Raw genomic sequence first — 14,797 nt, 5'->3', positions numbered from 1 at the left:
ATGGGTACCACCATCACCATGCTTCTGTGAACGATCACAGCTACAGGAGAACATGCCTACAACCCTAGAGAGATCTAAGGACACAAAAAGTCTGAAAAGCTTTGTCTGCAAAATATGTGGCAACACACTTTGCTAGGAGACCATGACAGTTCCAAGTACACATGAAAGCTGTTTTTCAGGCATGTAGGAAACTATGCCTTTTGGATTTTGCTGACAGGTTCAGATGGCTGTGATGCAGGTTAGATCCTGTGGACCCTAATGACTGTTAGGCACTCAAACTGCAGTCAGGATCAACAGTGTTGATGTGACAATAATTTATTACAGTACTGCATGAAGACTAAAAAGACAATGCTTAAAGCTGAAATTCAACTAATGCAAGTTTCATATTCTAGTTAAATACCACTAAAGCGCTGCTTCCAAACAGATCAATACATAAAGCATCACTGGTGTTAGCAGTCATCCTAAGAGGATCTCCTCTTAGGAAAAAAGCCTTGGGAAATTCTCTCATGAAACACTTCAGTGTTAGGACTTGGGTCTAGATACTAACTGCAAGATGCATTGTCACAGGTACTCCTCTGGATTTAAGGGTACAATCACATCATTTTCTAAAAAGTTGCCTTGAAAGTTAAGGTTTTGAGACACAGATATAAAAAGATGGGAAGAGTCAGGGGACAGGAAAAAAAAACAAAAAAACACAACATGATTTTCAGTGTCTTGCAACACCAAAACAAATCTGTATTACAGATCACTTTGCAGCACTTTACAAAATGTACACTATATATATTTTATCTATGCATTTAGAACAGTATTATTTCAGTCACTAAGTTCTTCCTCATCACTGAAATAAGCACTTTTCTTAATCCGTGGACGTTTTGAATCATCTGAAATTGAAGATTCCCCTGCAGGCTGTGTCCATCTTTGTTGTTCTTCCTCAATTTTGGCTTGCTATAACGAAGAAAAGAGAAGCATTAGCTGAGATTAAGAAAAATTAAGGTGCAGTACAAATAATAATGCTAATTATTAATATGCATTGAATTATTAAATAAGTTAAAGAATTACAAGGATTTATTTCCAGGTAAACTGTGTGATCAAAGCACTAGGAAACATTTCTGAAAGTAGCTCTCACATATAAGCTGTCTTCTATACCACAGCAGCTGCCTGGACTATCCTGTATTCTCAGAAAAGAAGAATTTTGCCCATGGCAAACTTCCAAAAATATAGAGCTCTAAAGCAAAAAGTCTAAGCAGATCTCTTTAGCTGAGATCTAAAGCAAAAAATGCCTCATTTTTAAATTGATGTTATTGAATCAGCTTTGTTCCATTAATAAGTCTTCTATCTATTGTCCTTTGCAGTCATTCATTCACATAATGAGTACCTTTGGGGATTATTACTGAAGGTTATTCAACTAATAGTTTAAAATAGAAGCTTCCTATTTTTACCAATTAAACTCTTTGGATGGTGATAGAAATGAGAATGTTTCCTGGCTTTATAGGTTTTATTTCCAATTGTGGAGTTTTTGGGGAAAGGGAAGAACATTGTGAATACTTGAATCACTTTTTTGGACTACATCATGTAAAACTCCTGCACTCATTACAGTCATATTCAGAATAAAGTTATTAACTCTTGAGGGTTTTTGGGGGGGACAGACACACAGGCAACAGTGTTGACCAGGAAGCTAAGAAATTTGGGTATCAGATCAGGCACATTTTGTTTCATGAAGCAAAAGGGTGTAGTAATAAAGAAGTAATAAAGGCAGTAATACAGATGTTGGATAATCTGTCTACATCAAAAAATATGGATTCAATATGTTTTGGGAGATGAGGTCTATTAGAGAATGTGATGGTCTGTATTAGGCAAAGGAAGTGTCCCAGTAATAAATGACTCAAGGACATTCCAGTGAGGACAGAGAATGTGTCTGGTCACTTATACATGACTGTTTTTCTGTCTCCTCAGTTAACAAAGTAAACAGGGATTTGTGGGCAAAAGCCTAGCAGAGCATCACAGCTGAGGTCTTACAAGCAAATAGCAAAGGAACTTGAAGGAAAAAAAAGGCTGCATCACACAAATACAGCAATATTGAAAGAGCAAGAAACCTAAATAAAATTCCACTGAACATGCCTGCAATTTAAAGCCAACTATAGTTACCAACTACTGCTACCAAACCAGAGCCCACTAAGTGCTATATAGAGCAGATAGACCTATGCATGTATATCAGAGCTTCTGAAAAGCAGCTAAATAAGGGAGTTGAATTAAAAATAATAATAAATATGCCATGCTTCAATTTTGTACCTGAAAAGCTATGGCTTGGCTGAGGCTATCTAGAGCAGGGTCTTCTCCTTCCTCTTCACTTTCTTCTTCTTCCTCACTTCATTGTGCAGAGAGAGAAAAAAAATAGATCTTTAATTTAAGTGTTTAGTATGAAAATTAAAAAATGTACTAACATGTAACTCAATATACATACATTTCTTCTGGCTCCACTATTTTCTTTCTCTTCTTCTTTTCTTTTTTTTTTGGTGGCTCCCGCTCCCCAAGCATATTTTTAGGACAAGCATAACTTAAGTGTCCTGCTTCCTAGGAGAAAAAGAAATATTGGTTAACAGAAGCCATTACAAACAACTATATGTTAAAACGTATCATGAGGGAAGTTCATGGGGGAAAAAATAGAAGCGATTAGTACGATAAACGGAATGCTGAACTAGCACACAGAAGACAAATTCTTCTCTAGGCTTGCCATGGAAATGAAGAGATTTGTGGTGATATGCATGCTTAACTGCAAACTGAAAACAAGCTACGAGCACAGTAGAATTTTTTTTTTTTTGTCTGTTGCAGTAACAGACATATAACAACAATAACACTACACATGGTTTATATTCAAGACAAGATAGAAACCTGAGAATTAACAATTTAAGACACAGGAATGAAGCAACATTTTTGTTGTAAGAAGTGTTAAGAATATAAATCAAGTCTGTATTGGACATTAAATACTATCCAAATATCATTGTCCTACATTACTATGTTCAGGAAAAGTCAGGAACTACTTAAAACTTAAAACTCACTTGTATATAAACCAGTTGTTTCCTGTATTTATTTTCCTGCCAACTAAATCATGAACTTCCAAAGATATAGCAAAAGCAGATACTTTGAAGCAATGAGTAGGAGGTTATCATTGCAATAGTTTTCATTTGCATCAGTTATATTTCTTGGGTTTTGTTTCTTTGTTACTTTCATTACTGTCTACTATTACTACTACTGTTTAGTGTTATTTCCGTTATTAAGCTGTTCTTATCTCAAGCCACAACTTCTGTCCATTTCTCTACGTTTTTGGTTTTACTCACCCCACATTCATAGCACTTGGACTTGTCAAAGTAGTTACGCCTGCGAATGAATTCTGCTGCTCTTCCATTATCTATGGCAATACTTGCTTTTATTACTCTTCCAAACAACTACAGAAAATTGAAAAGAAAAAGTAAATATTTTGGGACTGAAAGCCCAATCCTCCTGTCATAAAAACGTTCCACAACTTACCTGTTTGTTATTAAGTGCCCGAGAACAGTTTTGTGCAGATTCTTTGTCCAAAAACAAAATAAAGGCAACTCCTTTGCTCTTTCTGGTGTCTTTGTCTTTCATAATGGTAACTCTGGAAACATATAACACCATTATTGATTTTAGTGAACCACACTAAAATTACTTCAGAGATATTTTTTCCTCAAAGATCTCAGTGGGATCTTACCTCTGTTATACAGCAAAAGGGTTGAAGTATACTTAAGAATAAAAATACGCATTAAATAGAAATTCAACAGAGCAGGTAACCTGGCTGTATATTTAGAAATAGAGCAGAAATGATTTTAAAAAAGCATGTGGGGTCTTTCTGGGATCAGTATCATTCTTAATTCCCTTGGGTGATTTGAAGAACAGAGAACATAATCTTTAGATTTACAAGCAACCTAACTTGAGGGAACTATGTATTACTGGAGGTGAAAGGAAAATTCATGGGTAATCTTACCATTGCTATTATTGATGAAAAGCACAGTGTGAACTGCCTCCAAAATGAGAAATCTATGTTCACGTAGAACTAATCAGCTAAACAGGTAAAATCACTGAACAGCTAAAATAGGAAATACTAACCATACGCAGTACTGTTCTACAAATATCTCCAACTGAAATCCAAAGATCATGGATGCATGTGTTATTTCACATGACATACAAAGTTAAATCTTCAGTCTAACATTGAAATCAACGGCTTCAATAGCACATTGAGAAGTTCATGAAAATCTAGAAACAGTAAAACAGAATCTGAAGATAAAAATTTACAAGACAGGGCCAGGGCTTGTGTATGGCCAGAACCCACACAGCCTCAATTCTTTCAATCTTAAGGTCAGTTGTATATAGTCCTGAAAAAAACTTAACAAAACAACAATAGTGAGAATCAGAACATCAGGCTGCATGTACATAAAAACCAAAGTATGTGTAAAAAACTATGGAATACACTCCTCCCTGTGTCCACCACAGTCAGAACAAGGTTCAGCCATAGGGCAAGCCAAAACTCTAAGAACTAACAAAAAAACCCCCAAACACCACTTCAATACAGAAGGCCTACCATACAACCTGTATAAGTAACAGATGATCTACATAGTAAAAAAAAATTATAAAATTATAATTTTTATAAAAATTATAAAATTTCCCCAAATACATGCACAAAAAGGTTCAGCTTAACAGTTTTACTATCAAAGCCTCTCGGACAGGACATGTCCAACTGCATGTATCAAGTTCAAGTGTCAATAAAACTGACTTTAAAACAATTCTATTCAATTTTCTGCCAAGCTACTCTTTGAAGAATTCCAACAGAAGCCCAGTATGACTGTCAGGCTTCTGATTAGGATATTCAACATACCAGTTAATAACATAAGAACAGAAAGAATCAAATGTGACAAATCTTTAAAAAGCTTAGGGCCATAGAAAGTCTGATTTCTTACTGAACAAACTCAGTGGAAGTCATAATAGTCAGGATATATTTGCTTTTCTGGCTATTTGTCACCTGAAACACACTTCTGAGACTTCAAAAACTTTGAAACTCTGTGTCTCACAGATTATTTATTGCAACAGCTGCCATAAATTAGAGAAGATGCTTGCTGGTTTAGGATTACAAACTGAAGACTTGAGTCTCCTTATTCTGACCAATTAAAAAAACCTAAACAAACCAGTCAGTTCCTTACCTTGGTGTTTCTTTCTATCTATTTTCTTTCTATCTATTTCTATCTATTTGAACACAAAGGCAGATATTCACATATATTGTTCTTGAATACCCCACATACTGAAGCCATTAATGCAGCCTTACATCTGGCTTTAAGTAAAATACTAAGTAGTCACGATGACAAGCCCCTCTAGAATCAGAGAGAACTGTACCCTGCAATTGTGGGAACTGTGACATCCAGCTCACATGAGAAGAAGCTCCCACTTACCCACCGTGCCCCACAGTGTTTAAGGAAAGAGGAATAATACTAGAAGAATAGAAGAACACTGTTTCAACTATTTCAGAGAAAGGACTAATGGTATGTTCTACTAACAATGTTCTACTTGCTCTTAAAAAACGGTTAGCAAAACCTGTCCCCAACACAAATATTATTGTATTATGTATGTAACTGGAAGAACTTCCAGTTGTTAAATTAAATTTATACGATATTAAAAATGAACAGAACTTCAATACAGTTCCACATTGATACTTTAATTACAAAAAGCTTTCAAGTGAAGAAAAGACATAAAATATTTAAAATGAGAGATACAAAAATAGAAGCCATATCAGGTCACTTACTTGACAACTTTCCCATACTTTGAAAATATCTGAAATATAAAAGAAAATAAAAAGATTTAACAACAGATAATTGCATTTCACTAATAATAAATTTATCATGACAAACATATATTGGTATTGATTTTACAGTCAAAATTGTCAACGGGTTTTATCTAAACAATCAATCTCTTAAAACTTACCCTGTACAGATCATTGTTAGTCAAAGCAAAGGGTAAATTGGACACATACACTGTGCTTTTGCTTGGTGCCAACCCACCACTCATTTTTCTGAGGAAAGGAAAAAGAGAGAAAAGTTAAACTGTATTGAACAAAGAAATCAATTTAAAAAACAGTTTCAAAACTTTCAATTATATTTCAAACCTGGCCCAGACAGCCATTATAAAGTTGCAGGAGAACACAGCTTTCATTTCCCTTGCATCATTTTACATGAAAATTAGTATTTGCCTTCATGGACTACAGAAGACATACATTCCTTCTTCCTCTCCTGGATCCAAACATATTTTTGCTCTAGAGTCAATTTGTAGTCAAGAAAAAACTGGCAAGTTAGTGTACTTACAATAATCCTGTGCTGATCTGTGCAATTAGAAAGGTTGGGGGCCAAAAGAAACAAGCAATGTCCATTGATTAAACATTATGGCCAATGTGTCAAATTACTGACCTTTGTACTAGTACCAGCATGATCTGATTCTTTATACAAGTATCAGTTCAGCTGCATTCAATATGCAATAAAATAAATTGGTTAAGGAGAAACAAAAAAGTTTCCCTAAAGCAGACTCCTAATTACTGTGGGGAGGGAGATAAATACATTTTAAAATCAAGGTGGTATGATGCTAAAGCAGCACGCTCTCATTTTCTCTCTTAACTATTGCTCAAGAGTCTGCACTCCTCTAGAACTGCATGTGTCCAGAGCTGACCATAAAGCAGCATCTCTATAGAAGAGCACCCTCCTTCCTCCTTCTGATTAGGCAGATTTCTCCTGGTAGGAAGCAGGAAAATTTCCCATCTTTCCATTTTAATTTCCAATCTTTTCTTGAAACTGAGTATGTCTGGAAACAACTAATCAGTTAAAAATACTGTTATAACCACATACACATCCTCTAATACTTGGTGAAGAATAACCAAACTAACTTGAGAATGTTGAGGCAATGTTTTTCTTCACATTTGGACATTTCTCAAAAATTTTAGTGGTGTAGTCTGTGCAAAACACTTTCTTTGATCCATTCTGTAGCCATGGTTCAGACCAAGAGCTAGGTGAGTAAAATTTAAAATCAAAACATACCCCTTATGAAAGGCCACACCAAATAGTACAGCAAACTCATTCCCTACACAGTTCAATTTCTACCTCCTTGTCCATTTTCCTACAGCCTTATTACTGCTTCCTGGCACCTCTACTAATTCCCAACTGAGGATTAAGCCACTTCTTCACCAAGACCGAGTCATTTTTAAAATGCAGGCAAAAGCTGATGAAAGGATAAAAAACCCTAAAGTATTAAAATCAGCATCTGCCATATTACAGTTTCTTAGGGGGCTTCTTGGGTAGCCAGTCTGAACAGATTGCTTGGCCAAGTGCCAACAAAGTAACTAATATCACACTCTAATCTGGCTGATACTTTCTGGCATTTCATGATTTACTTATCTGAAGGCCTGATATTCCCAGTAGACACTGGCTGTCCAAGTGCTTTGCTTCTCTTTCCTGACATGCTTACTGTATCACAATTCATTTGAGTGGCAGGTTCCAAGAGATTGAATTTTGAGGTTTTCCATGTTCAGAGACTGTTTTTTTGGCATGAGCAAAAATGGCAACACAAAGGTTAAGCAAATGAAAACAGAATAAATTTGCAATAAAGGCCACACGTTGCATCTGTTGTTAGGCAGACTGGGTTCATTACTCCAAATTCCTTTCTGCTTGGCATTAGTATCCTTGACAAGCCTAACCAGACTGACTTGGCAACCTGCCATTTGAATAGATGGCCTGAAGTGCAGTTATTTAGATGTACAGTGGATAGAAGGATTCAAGAAGAGCAATCTCAGCACTGCACTATGGTATATTGCCAGTGCTAATATATTGCAGCAGTGGATGAGAAAACACTGGAGGTGAACCTCAAGTGTCTGAATACAATGGTTTGTTTCACTCTGCCTAAAAGGCAAGAGAAGCTGGAGCACCTTGTAACAGCAGTCCCCTTTTAATGGGCAGGCACCAGGGAGAACAGCATCACAGCAGTCAGCCTGCAGATTCCACAATGCCACGGTGCAAACCTCCACAGAGAAGGTGAGGCATCATGTGGAGATTACTACTGGCCTAACAGTTCACCTGTTAGGAAATTATTAATGAAAGCAGCCTACAGAATCACCATTTTCAGCTGCACACTGCTTTTTCCAGAAGAAGCTGAAAGAGTTGCACCCTGAGACTGCTGGCTGCCAGACAGCTGAGGCTGAATGTTATTTCTACTCCCCTGGACAAATTTAAGCTTAACAGTTTTGCTGCTCCAACTGCCCAAATATTCTTAGCATTTTGTATTGTTTAGGACTGTTGTGCAAGTACTTCTTACTTTTTATGTCTGACTCACTATACAACTGTAATACAAGAGGGAGTACAGCAACTGTATGGTTATCCCCATTTATTGTAACAACGTTTTCTAGTGGGAGGAGTAAAAAATGCCAATTCCAGCTTTAAGTTACCTCTCCAGACAAGAAAGGTCATTTGGAGGCTGATCATTACAAGGTTGAAAATCCTGCTACTTCTGGAACTTTCTAACTTGATAGAACTATTTAATGTAAGTTCAACATTTTCATCACATTCTTTCTCCATGATTACCAGACTCTCTGCTCAGCTGATAAGAAAAAAAAAAAAATACCCCCTTCCCTCAGAAAATTTTCCAGATGAACCAAAAAACAACATCTGAGTCTTCTTATTGCAGGAGACTCACCTGAAAGCTAGGTACAGCCTGGCTTCAAGAGGTAGAGCTAGAGCTTTTCAACAAATCAAAACATTTCTATTTTATCCTGGATGCTTCTCTGGGGCTTTCTTGATCTTCAAGTTATTATCTTAATTACTTAACTTTAAAGCATTGGCTAAAAGCCTATACAATGCCTCCATAGAATTGCACACAACTCCCATTAATGTAATGGCCTCTCTGTAATATTAATGCCTTCTTCATTTATCATTTTCACATATTAACTTTGACAATAGAGTTATGTCTCATTACAATGACTTCTTGAATTCAATCTTTTTTGTCTTTTCTAACAACTCGAACTAAAAGAAGCTATTTTTTTGACAGGAGCCATCTGTCAGTAATTATTAAGTCTCCTGAAAAATAGATCAGGTACAGGAGAAAGTTTTGCTTCAATCCAATATGCTTTAAGGCAGCATCTGTCACTAGCATTGGGGATATCACAAAAAGACAATGATTAATTTCAGTAATTGGCTTTTCTACTCTATCCCAGAACACATGAGGACACCAACAAAACAGTTCAGATGCCTCTGAATCATCAAGTGGAGTCTAAATTTACTGATACTTTCATGACTTAACTTTGGTATTTCAACCTAAAAGCAGAAATTTGTACATTTATTTTTAAGTGCAGTACAGTAAGGTCAGATTTATGATTTAATCAACTGAAGTATGTACAAATGATTTGTGAGCAAGTTTCTCAAGACACTCCCACTCAGGCCAATTAATTCGAATTTTTCTATCTTGACCCTTAAAACACAGTATTTTCTTCCTGATATAATAGTGTCAACAGATTTAGACCCAAATGAACAAACCGTTAGTTGTGGCAGGAGCTTGAAGTGTCTGTGGTAAAGGACGAAACCAAACTCCTGTTCCCCTTGGTCCCTGGCGAGGGTATCAACCACTTGCTACAATTGTGCCCTGCACAAGGGGCATGGAACAAGCTGTATGAGAATAATCTGTTTTATCTCCTAGTCATTGAAATAGCACCAAGCAAAACTTAAAGACGATCAAGAGTTGATAAATAAGGTTAGCACTATCAGCAAAGAAGGAATATAATCTGTTCAAGCCAAAGGGGAACATAAAAAGAAACTGTGGTTTGAAGCAAACCACTTTTACATACTGATCTAATGTAGCTTGGGGACAGTAACACTGGGGAACCAGACCATCAGCAGGGACTATTTATCAAACACATATCATTTATATATGTTCCTTTTCCATATTACATATAGGTGTCCCATCGAGCTTGGCGGAAATTGGTACAATTTAATCACAGACTGATATAATGATATGGTTTCACCTTCATCCCCAGTACTACACAGCATCTGCTGATACTTTATTGTGAATTAAGATGATCAGCAGTAAGTGCTTTACTCGACAACAAATGCACGACACCTACAGAAGTGAGGAGTGCTCAAGGCCTGGGCTGTCTTCTGTAGCCTCCACTTGGAGAGACCCAGGCCCTCAGAAGTTCTTAATTTCTACACTACCATTTCCCCCACGCTCCAAAGGAAAAACCCAGAAATGCTTTTTCAACAGTGACTTTTAAAAGGGATTCCCATATGGGAGAAGAGCTGCTTGATTCAATCGCATCTGGCCTCACCCAGAACTTCACCCAGGAGGGGCAGGTCTGGGTAATTAATTTCATTACGGCCCTTTCTCCTCATATCACGAGACACAAAGCGACATTAAAGCAACGGAGCACGATCTGCTCAGGAAACCTCCACACGCTGTTAACACTTTAGCCCTGACATCACCCTGCCGTTCCTCAACCGCAGCGCGGCCCCGGCCAGCCGCTTGTTTGTCCCCTCCTATTCCGCGGAGGCCGGAAGCGAGCGAGCCGTGGAGGAGCGGCCGCGACACCCGCGGTGCCCCCGGCCCGGCCTACCCGTCACGGCGGGGCTCAGCCCGCGCGGGAGCCCATCCTGCGGCGCGGCGCGGCGCGGCCCGGAGAGGCGCAGGAGCGGGCCCGGCGGGGCGGGACGGGACGGGACACACGGCTCCGGCTCCCGGCTCTCTGGCCGCCGCCCGGCCCGTCGCGCTTCCCCCGACGCGCAGCTCCCGGCGCGGCTGCGGCCAATGGGCGGCGGCGGCGGCGCTGCGGCGGGCGGGAGTTTCCGCTGACGGCTTGGGCGCGCCGGAAGCGGGGCGGGGGTGCGGAGCTGTCGCGCCGCGGGAGCGAGGGGCAGGTGAGCGGCGGGGCCGGGTGCGGGGCCGAGCCGGGAGCCAGCCGCCAGCCAGCCGCCTTCCTCTGCGGAGCCAGCGGGGCCGGGGCTGGAGCCGGAGCCGATCCTCCGGCCCGAGGCTGCGGGCGGTGGCTGCGGGGGGCGCGCCGGGCTCCCCGCGGGGCTCCCGGGCCCCTTCCCGCCCCCGGGGCCAGCACGTGCTCGGGGGTCCTGGGAAGCGGCACCTGGAGCACTGGCCTGGGAGCGCCGGGGGCAGCCCGAGGGGCGGCGGCAGCTCCGGGGAGCCGGGCTGCCCACGGGGTGGGGGAAATTCAGTGGTGGGACAGGAGCGCTGGAAGGACGGGCTCCTGTGGGTGGGCGGCTGCTGGGTTAGTACCCGAGACGGCTTGTATGCCTTACCATTGAATCCTCTTTAAAACCCGTGTGGGACAGAAGACTTTGATCCTCAGTTTAATTTGTGCATTTGTTTTGAAGGGAAGGATCGTCCTGCTTGTACATACCTCTGAGAGTAATTTTAAACAATAATTCGTGCCGAATGTTTGGAGGCTATATAAATCGCATTGTGAACACTTTCGTTGGCGTGTGTGGTGGGTGTGTTGGTGCAGGATCAGTATCATTATTGTTTCTAGAGGGATAAATAAGACATGAGTGTGTCACTCGGCTCATTTTCTAATAAGTACTAGAATAAGTCTTTTCAGAATAGATCTGTGTGATTAGTTTAGCAATCGGATATGTTGTAGTATTTTAAGTCCTTACTACTATTTAAGCATCTCAAGTCTGCTCTTCATGATTCTTTATTCTTACTCATACTTCTTAAGTAGGCTCTTTCCCATCCATTGGAGTTTTCAAGAACAGTCTATAAATTCTTTATCTGGGCTATCTGTGACTTCAATGGAACAAAGACAGTCAGAAATATACAAAAAGATACCCACACAGTGTGAATGTGAATACACACACAACCAGTGAGGACAGTTCAATACAGTGATTTGCCCTGGGCGAAGTGCTCTGGGTTGGTTGGTGCCTTCAAGAGTAGTTTTTGAGAGCATTGTGATTTTGACTGGTTATGGCAGCAGTATGAAAAGCTGCTGTATTTTGTTGTCAGAGTGCTTGTGCTGCAGGATGGAAAGCCACGGGAGCAGTGGCGATCCCTGCAGTAGATCAGAGCCTGGTAGAATCTGCTTTTCATGGCATTGACACTGATGATGGACAGGTCAGTAACTGCAGGTGGTCAGGCAAAGATAAGTGCTAATATATCAGTCATTCTATTAATATAATCCCGAATGCATTGCTTCTGTTTTTCTTGTCCCAGTGACATATTAGAATGATGTAGTAAGGAAGTGGAACTGGTGGGATTGTAAATCCTCACTGGAATGCTGCTGCTGTTATTAATTATATTCAGTTTATGCATGCTATTTGAAGTCAGAATTACTGTGAATGGGTTGAGAAAGATTGGAAGAAAGCTGCTTGGTATCTAGGTGAATATCCCTAGACTTGTTGCAGTCATACTTCTAATTGCTTTTGAAATATAGCCCAATATTTGCTATTAGGCAGAGACAGATTGTCTTTAAATCTCTGGTTTTTTTCTTAAAGCCTCTCTCATGTTATTTTATTTCCTGATGTGTTGGATTTTTCCCTCTGCTCTTACTCTTTTGCTTTTTCATTTTACCAGTAGGACTGTGTCTATTCAGTGTATTCTACCTGTCCCATGTATGAGGGGAAGATGGGAAAGTTGTTTATTCCTCCAAACCCATTTTTGTCTGCCTTGCCTTGTGTCTAGGTAAGAGACACTGTGATATCTTTGAAGATTATCAAATACAGAACTAACTGTTGAAAGATAAAACAGTGTTTTCTGTCTGTCTTTATATCCTCACAGCAGGAGTCATTGCAAGTTTTATAGTGATATTGCTAATAAGTTACAGCTCTCCTATATCTTGTACGAAAGCGTTTGAGCTTTTTTGAGAGCTTTCCAAAGTAGAGGAGAGACAGCATTGGCTCACATTTGTCAGTCTGTGTTGTTTATCAAAGTAACATTATAAAACCAGATTTATCCCAGTGGCATGGGTGGCACTTCAGCTGCCTGTCTCTGCATTTGCAGCACAGCATTGTTTTTATGTTTTTTTCACATATGGCAAAGATGTAGCCATCTGGATTAGGAAGCTGTATGTATTGAAAACAAAAATGCAGAAGGATGAAAGCACACCCTAGAAAATTACAAATAATGGAGAAGTAGATGTTTGTATCCTTGATGAAAATTGATGTCTTGAGTAACTGTAAACAGACAAGGATTGTGTACAAAATGTTTCAAAGTACTGGAGTGGTTTTGCAAATGCGTCAGGAATTTTTAGCACATATTATTTAGAAAGCGAAAAAGAATAAAAAAATTAACAATTGATTGTTAGATAAAGAAAGCCCAGTGGTGAAAAAATCTGAAGAGACCTGTGTAGTCTGCCTGATGAAAAAGCCTATATTAGCATAGAGCACAACATAGTGCTAATGGGAGTAAAGCCATTCTTGGTGGCTGCTACAGTAGAGCAGCTTGTGTTAATAGAACGGTCTCTGCCCTTACAGAATGTGTTCATTTGAGAGAAGAGTTCGCTTTAGGTAAAATAGTGACCTCTGATCAAAAATAGGAAGAGGTAGTTTAAATTAATATAGCAAGTGATTATATATCATGATATTAAGTATCAACTATTTTTGTTGTATGTGCTACTAGAAAATAGTTAATCAGGATGGGTTATAATATTAGGTGTGAAACAAAACCAGGTTTTTCTCATTCTTTGTTTTACAACAACTTTGTACTTACTGAGAAAACAGATGAATCTCAATACAGGATAAAAAAAATTGAGATTTGAGCTCTTTAGTCTTTGTTAATGGAATTATTATAAATGAGACAGCCAGATTTGGAAAATAAAATAATCATAATTTATTTTTTGTGTAACAGTAAATTTGGAAAGCCACGACAAAAGGACAGCCCCGATCCCGGGATCGAGACTGGGTGAACGTATGGACAGGCCTCTATTGCACCTATCCCTTCCCTGTTCACGAATCCCACCACCATGAGTCCAGTTTGTATACTCTTTATTTCCCCCCAGGCCGGGTTCCTTTGTTGCTTGGATTGTGTATTCATGAGTCCTCTTTTGAAACAGTTTTTCTTCTGAGTAGTTTTTCGGGCAGAGCCTGATGAATTGATGAATTTTCCGGGAAGGCAGCATCGGGTGCTCTCAGTCGTTGAGGCTTATCTGATTCGGCATATCCTTGATTAATCACAATTAATGGTCCATCTCCAGGGCTGAGACTTTCTTTCTAGGTGTTGATTTCTTTTCTTCCTTTCCCAGAGCCACCCATCCCTGAATGCAAACCTAGTTTTCCCGGGAACCGATATTTGCTTATTGCTTTTTATTTATACTTTATTTCAGCACGAATTATCTAATACAGTATGTTCCTCATAACAGAATCTTCTGATATTGATCCTAGGAGTTTAGACTGCCCATGGTTGTTATTAAAGCTGTATTAGGACACATCAGTATAAGAAATGAATTGTTGTCTTTTCTATACAAGCAAAAGAAGGTGCTCAGGATGCTGGGAATTACATTTTCTCCCCTTCAAACTTTTTTTTTTCTTTTGGTATTTTCACATACATCCTTATTTTATCTCATTGGTCTCAGCTAAAATTTGTCTGTTTTGTCTTCTGTATAAAATTGATCTTTTCTACTTGTTTACCTTATGAGCATTTTAACCAATGTACTTGGTGGTTGATTCTGCCTGATTAACTTCTTTCATTTCGTTCCTCTAAATGCGATGAGATTTTTCTTTCACCTGCATAGTTGTTTGTTGTCTAGTGTATATTTTTTTTT

The 14,797-nt window shown here is 39.3% G+C and overlaps 2 protein-coding genes across 4 annotated transcripts in view; one reads left to right on the top strand and one right to left on the bottom strand.

Annotated features, from left to right (window-relative positions):
- Positions 1–700: 700 nt before the first annotated feature.
- On the bottom strand, positions 701–10,729 carry ZCRB1 (zinc finger CCHC-type and RNA binding motif containing 1). The gene is made up of 8 exons (XM_083859518.1): positions 10,646–10,729; positions 5,989–6,076; positions 5,810–5,838; positions 3,526–3,637; positions 3,336–3,443; positions 2,462–2,571; positions 2,290–2,365; positions 701–945 (listed from the first exon to the last, which is right to left on the bottom strand). Exons 2-8 carry the CDS (start codon positions 6,070–6,072, stop codon positions 814–816), a joined length of 651 nt encoding a protein of 216 aa, XP_083715644.1. The 5' UTR covers positions 6,073–6,076; positions 10,646–10,729; the 3' UTR covers positions 701–813.
- A 153-nt stretch (positions 10,730–10,882) lies between these two features.
- Positions 10,883–14,797, top strand: part of PPHLN1 (periphilin 1) — a 66,373-nt gene continuing 62,458 nt past the window's right edge. For 2 of the 3 annotated variants that reach the window (XM_083859969.1, XM_083859967.1), the window contains exon 1: positions 10,883–10,946. The gene's annotated coding sequence lies outside the window, so the exon portion shown is untranslated. Of the gene's footprint in view, positions 10,947–12,612; positions 12,721–14,797 lie in introns of all 3 variants that reach the window. The other variant, XM_083859968.1, reaches the window with a different exon arrangement.

This window comes from Zosterops lateralis (genome assembly GCF_965231275.1).
Source record: "Zosterops lateralis genome assembly, chromosome: 4".
NCBI lineage: Eukaryota > Metazoa > Chordata > Aves > Passeriformes > Zosteropidae > Zosterops > Zosterops lateralis.
Note: the sequence above shows the minus strand (reverse complement) of the source record. Positions and strands in the feature narration are given on the sequence as shown.

What these genes read in the sequence shown, in the direction of transcription:
- ZCRB1 (XM_083859518.1), bottom strand. Translation starts at nt 6,072, where the DNA reads ATGAGTGGTGGGTTGGCACCAAGCAAAAGCACAGTGTATGTGTCCAAT. An exon ending in CTAACAATGATCTGTACAGG is followed by an intron (nt 5,839 to 5,988) that starts GTAAGTTTTAAG and finishes TTTATATTTCAG; the next exon opens with ATATTTTCAAAGTATGGGAA. An exon ending in GCCAAGCCATAGCTTTTCAG is followed by an intron (nt 946 to 2,289) that starts GTACAAAATTGA and finishes TCTTCGTTATAG; the next exon opens with CAAGCCAAAATTGAGGAAGA.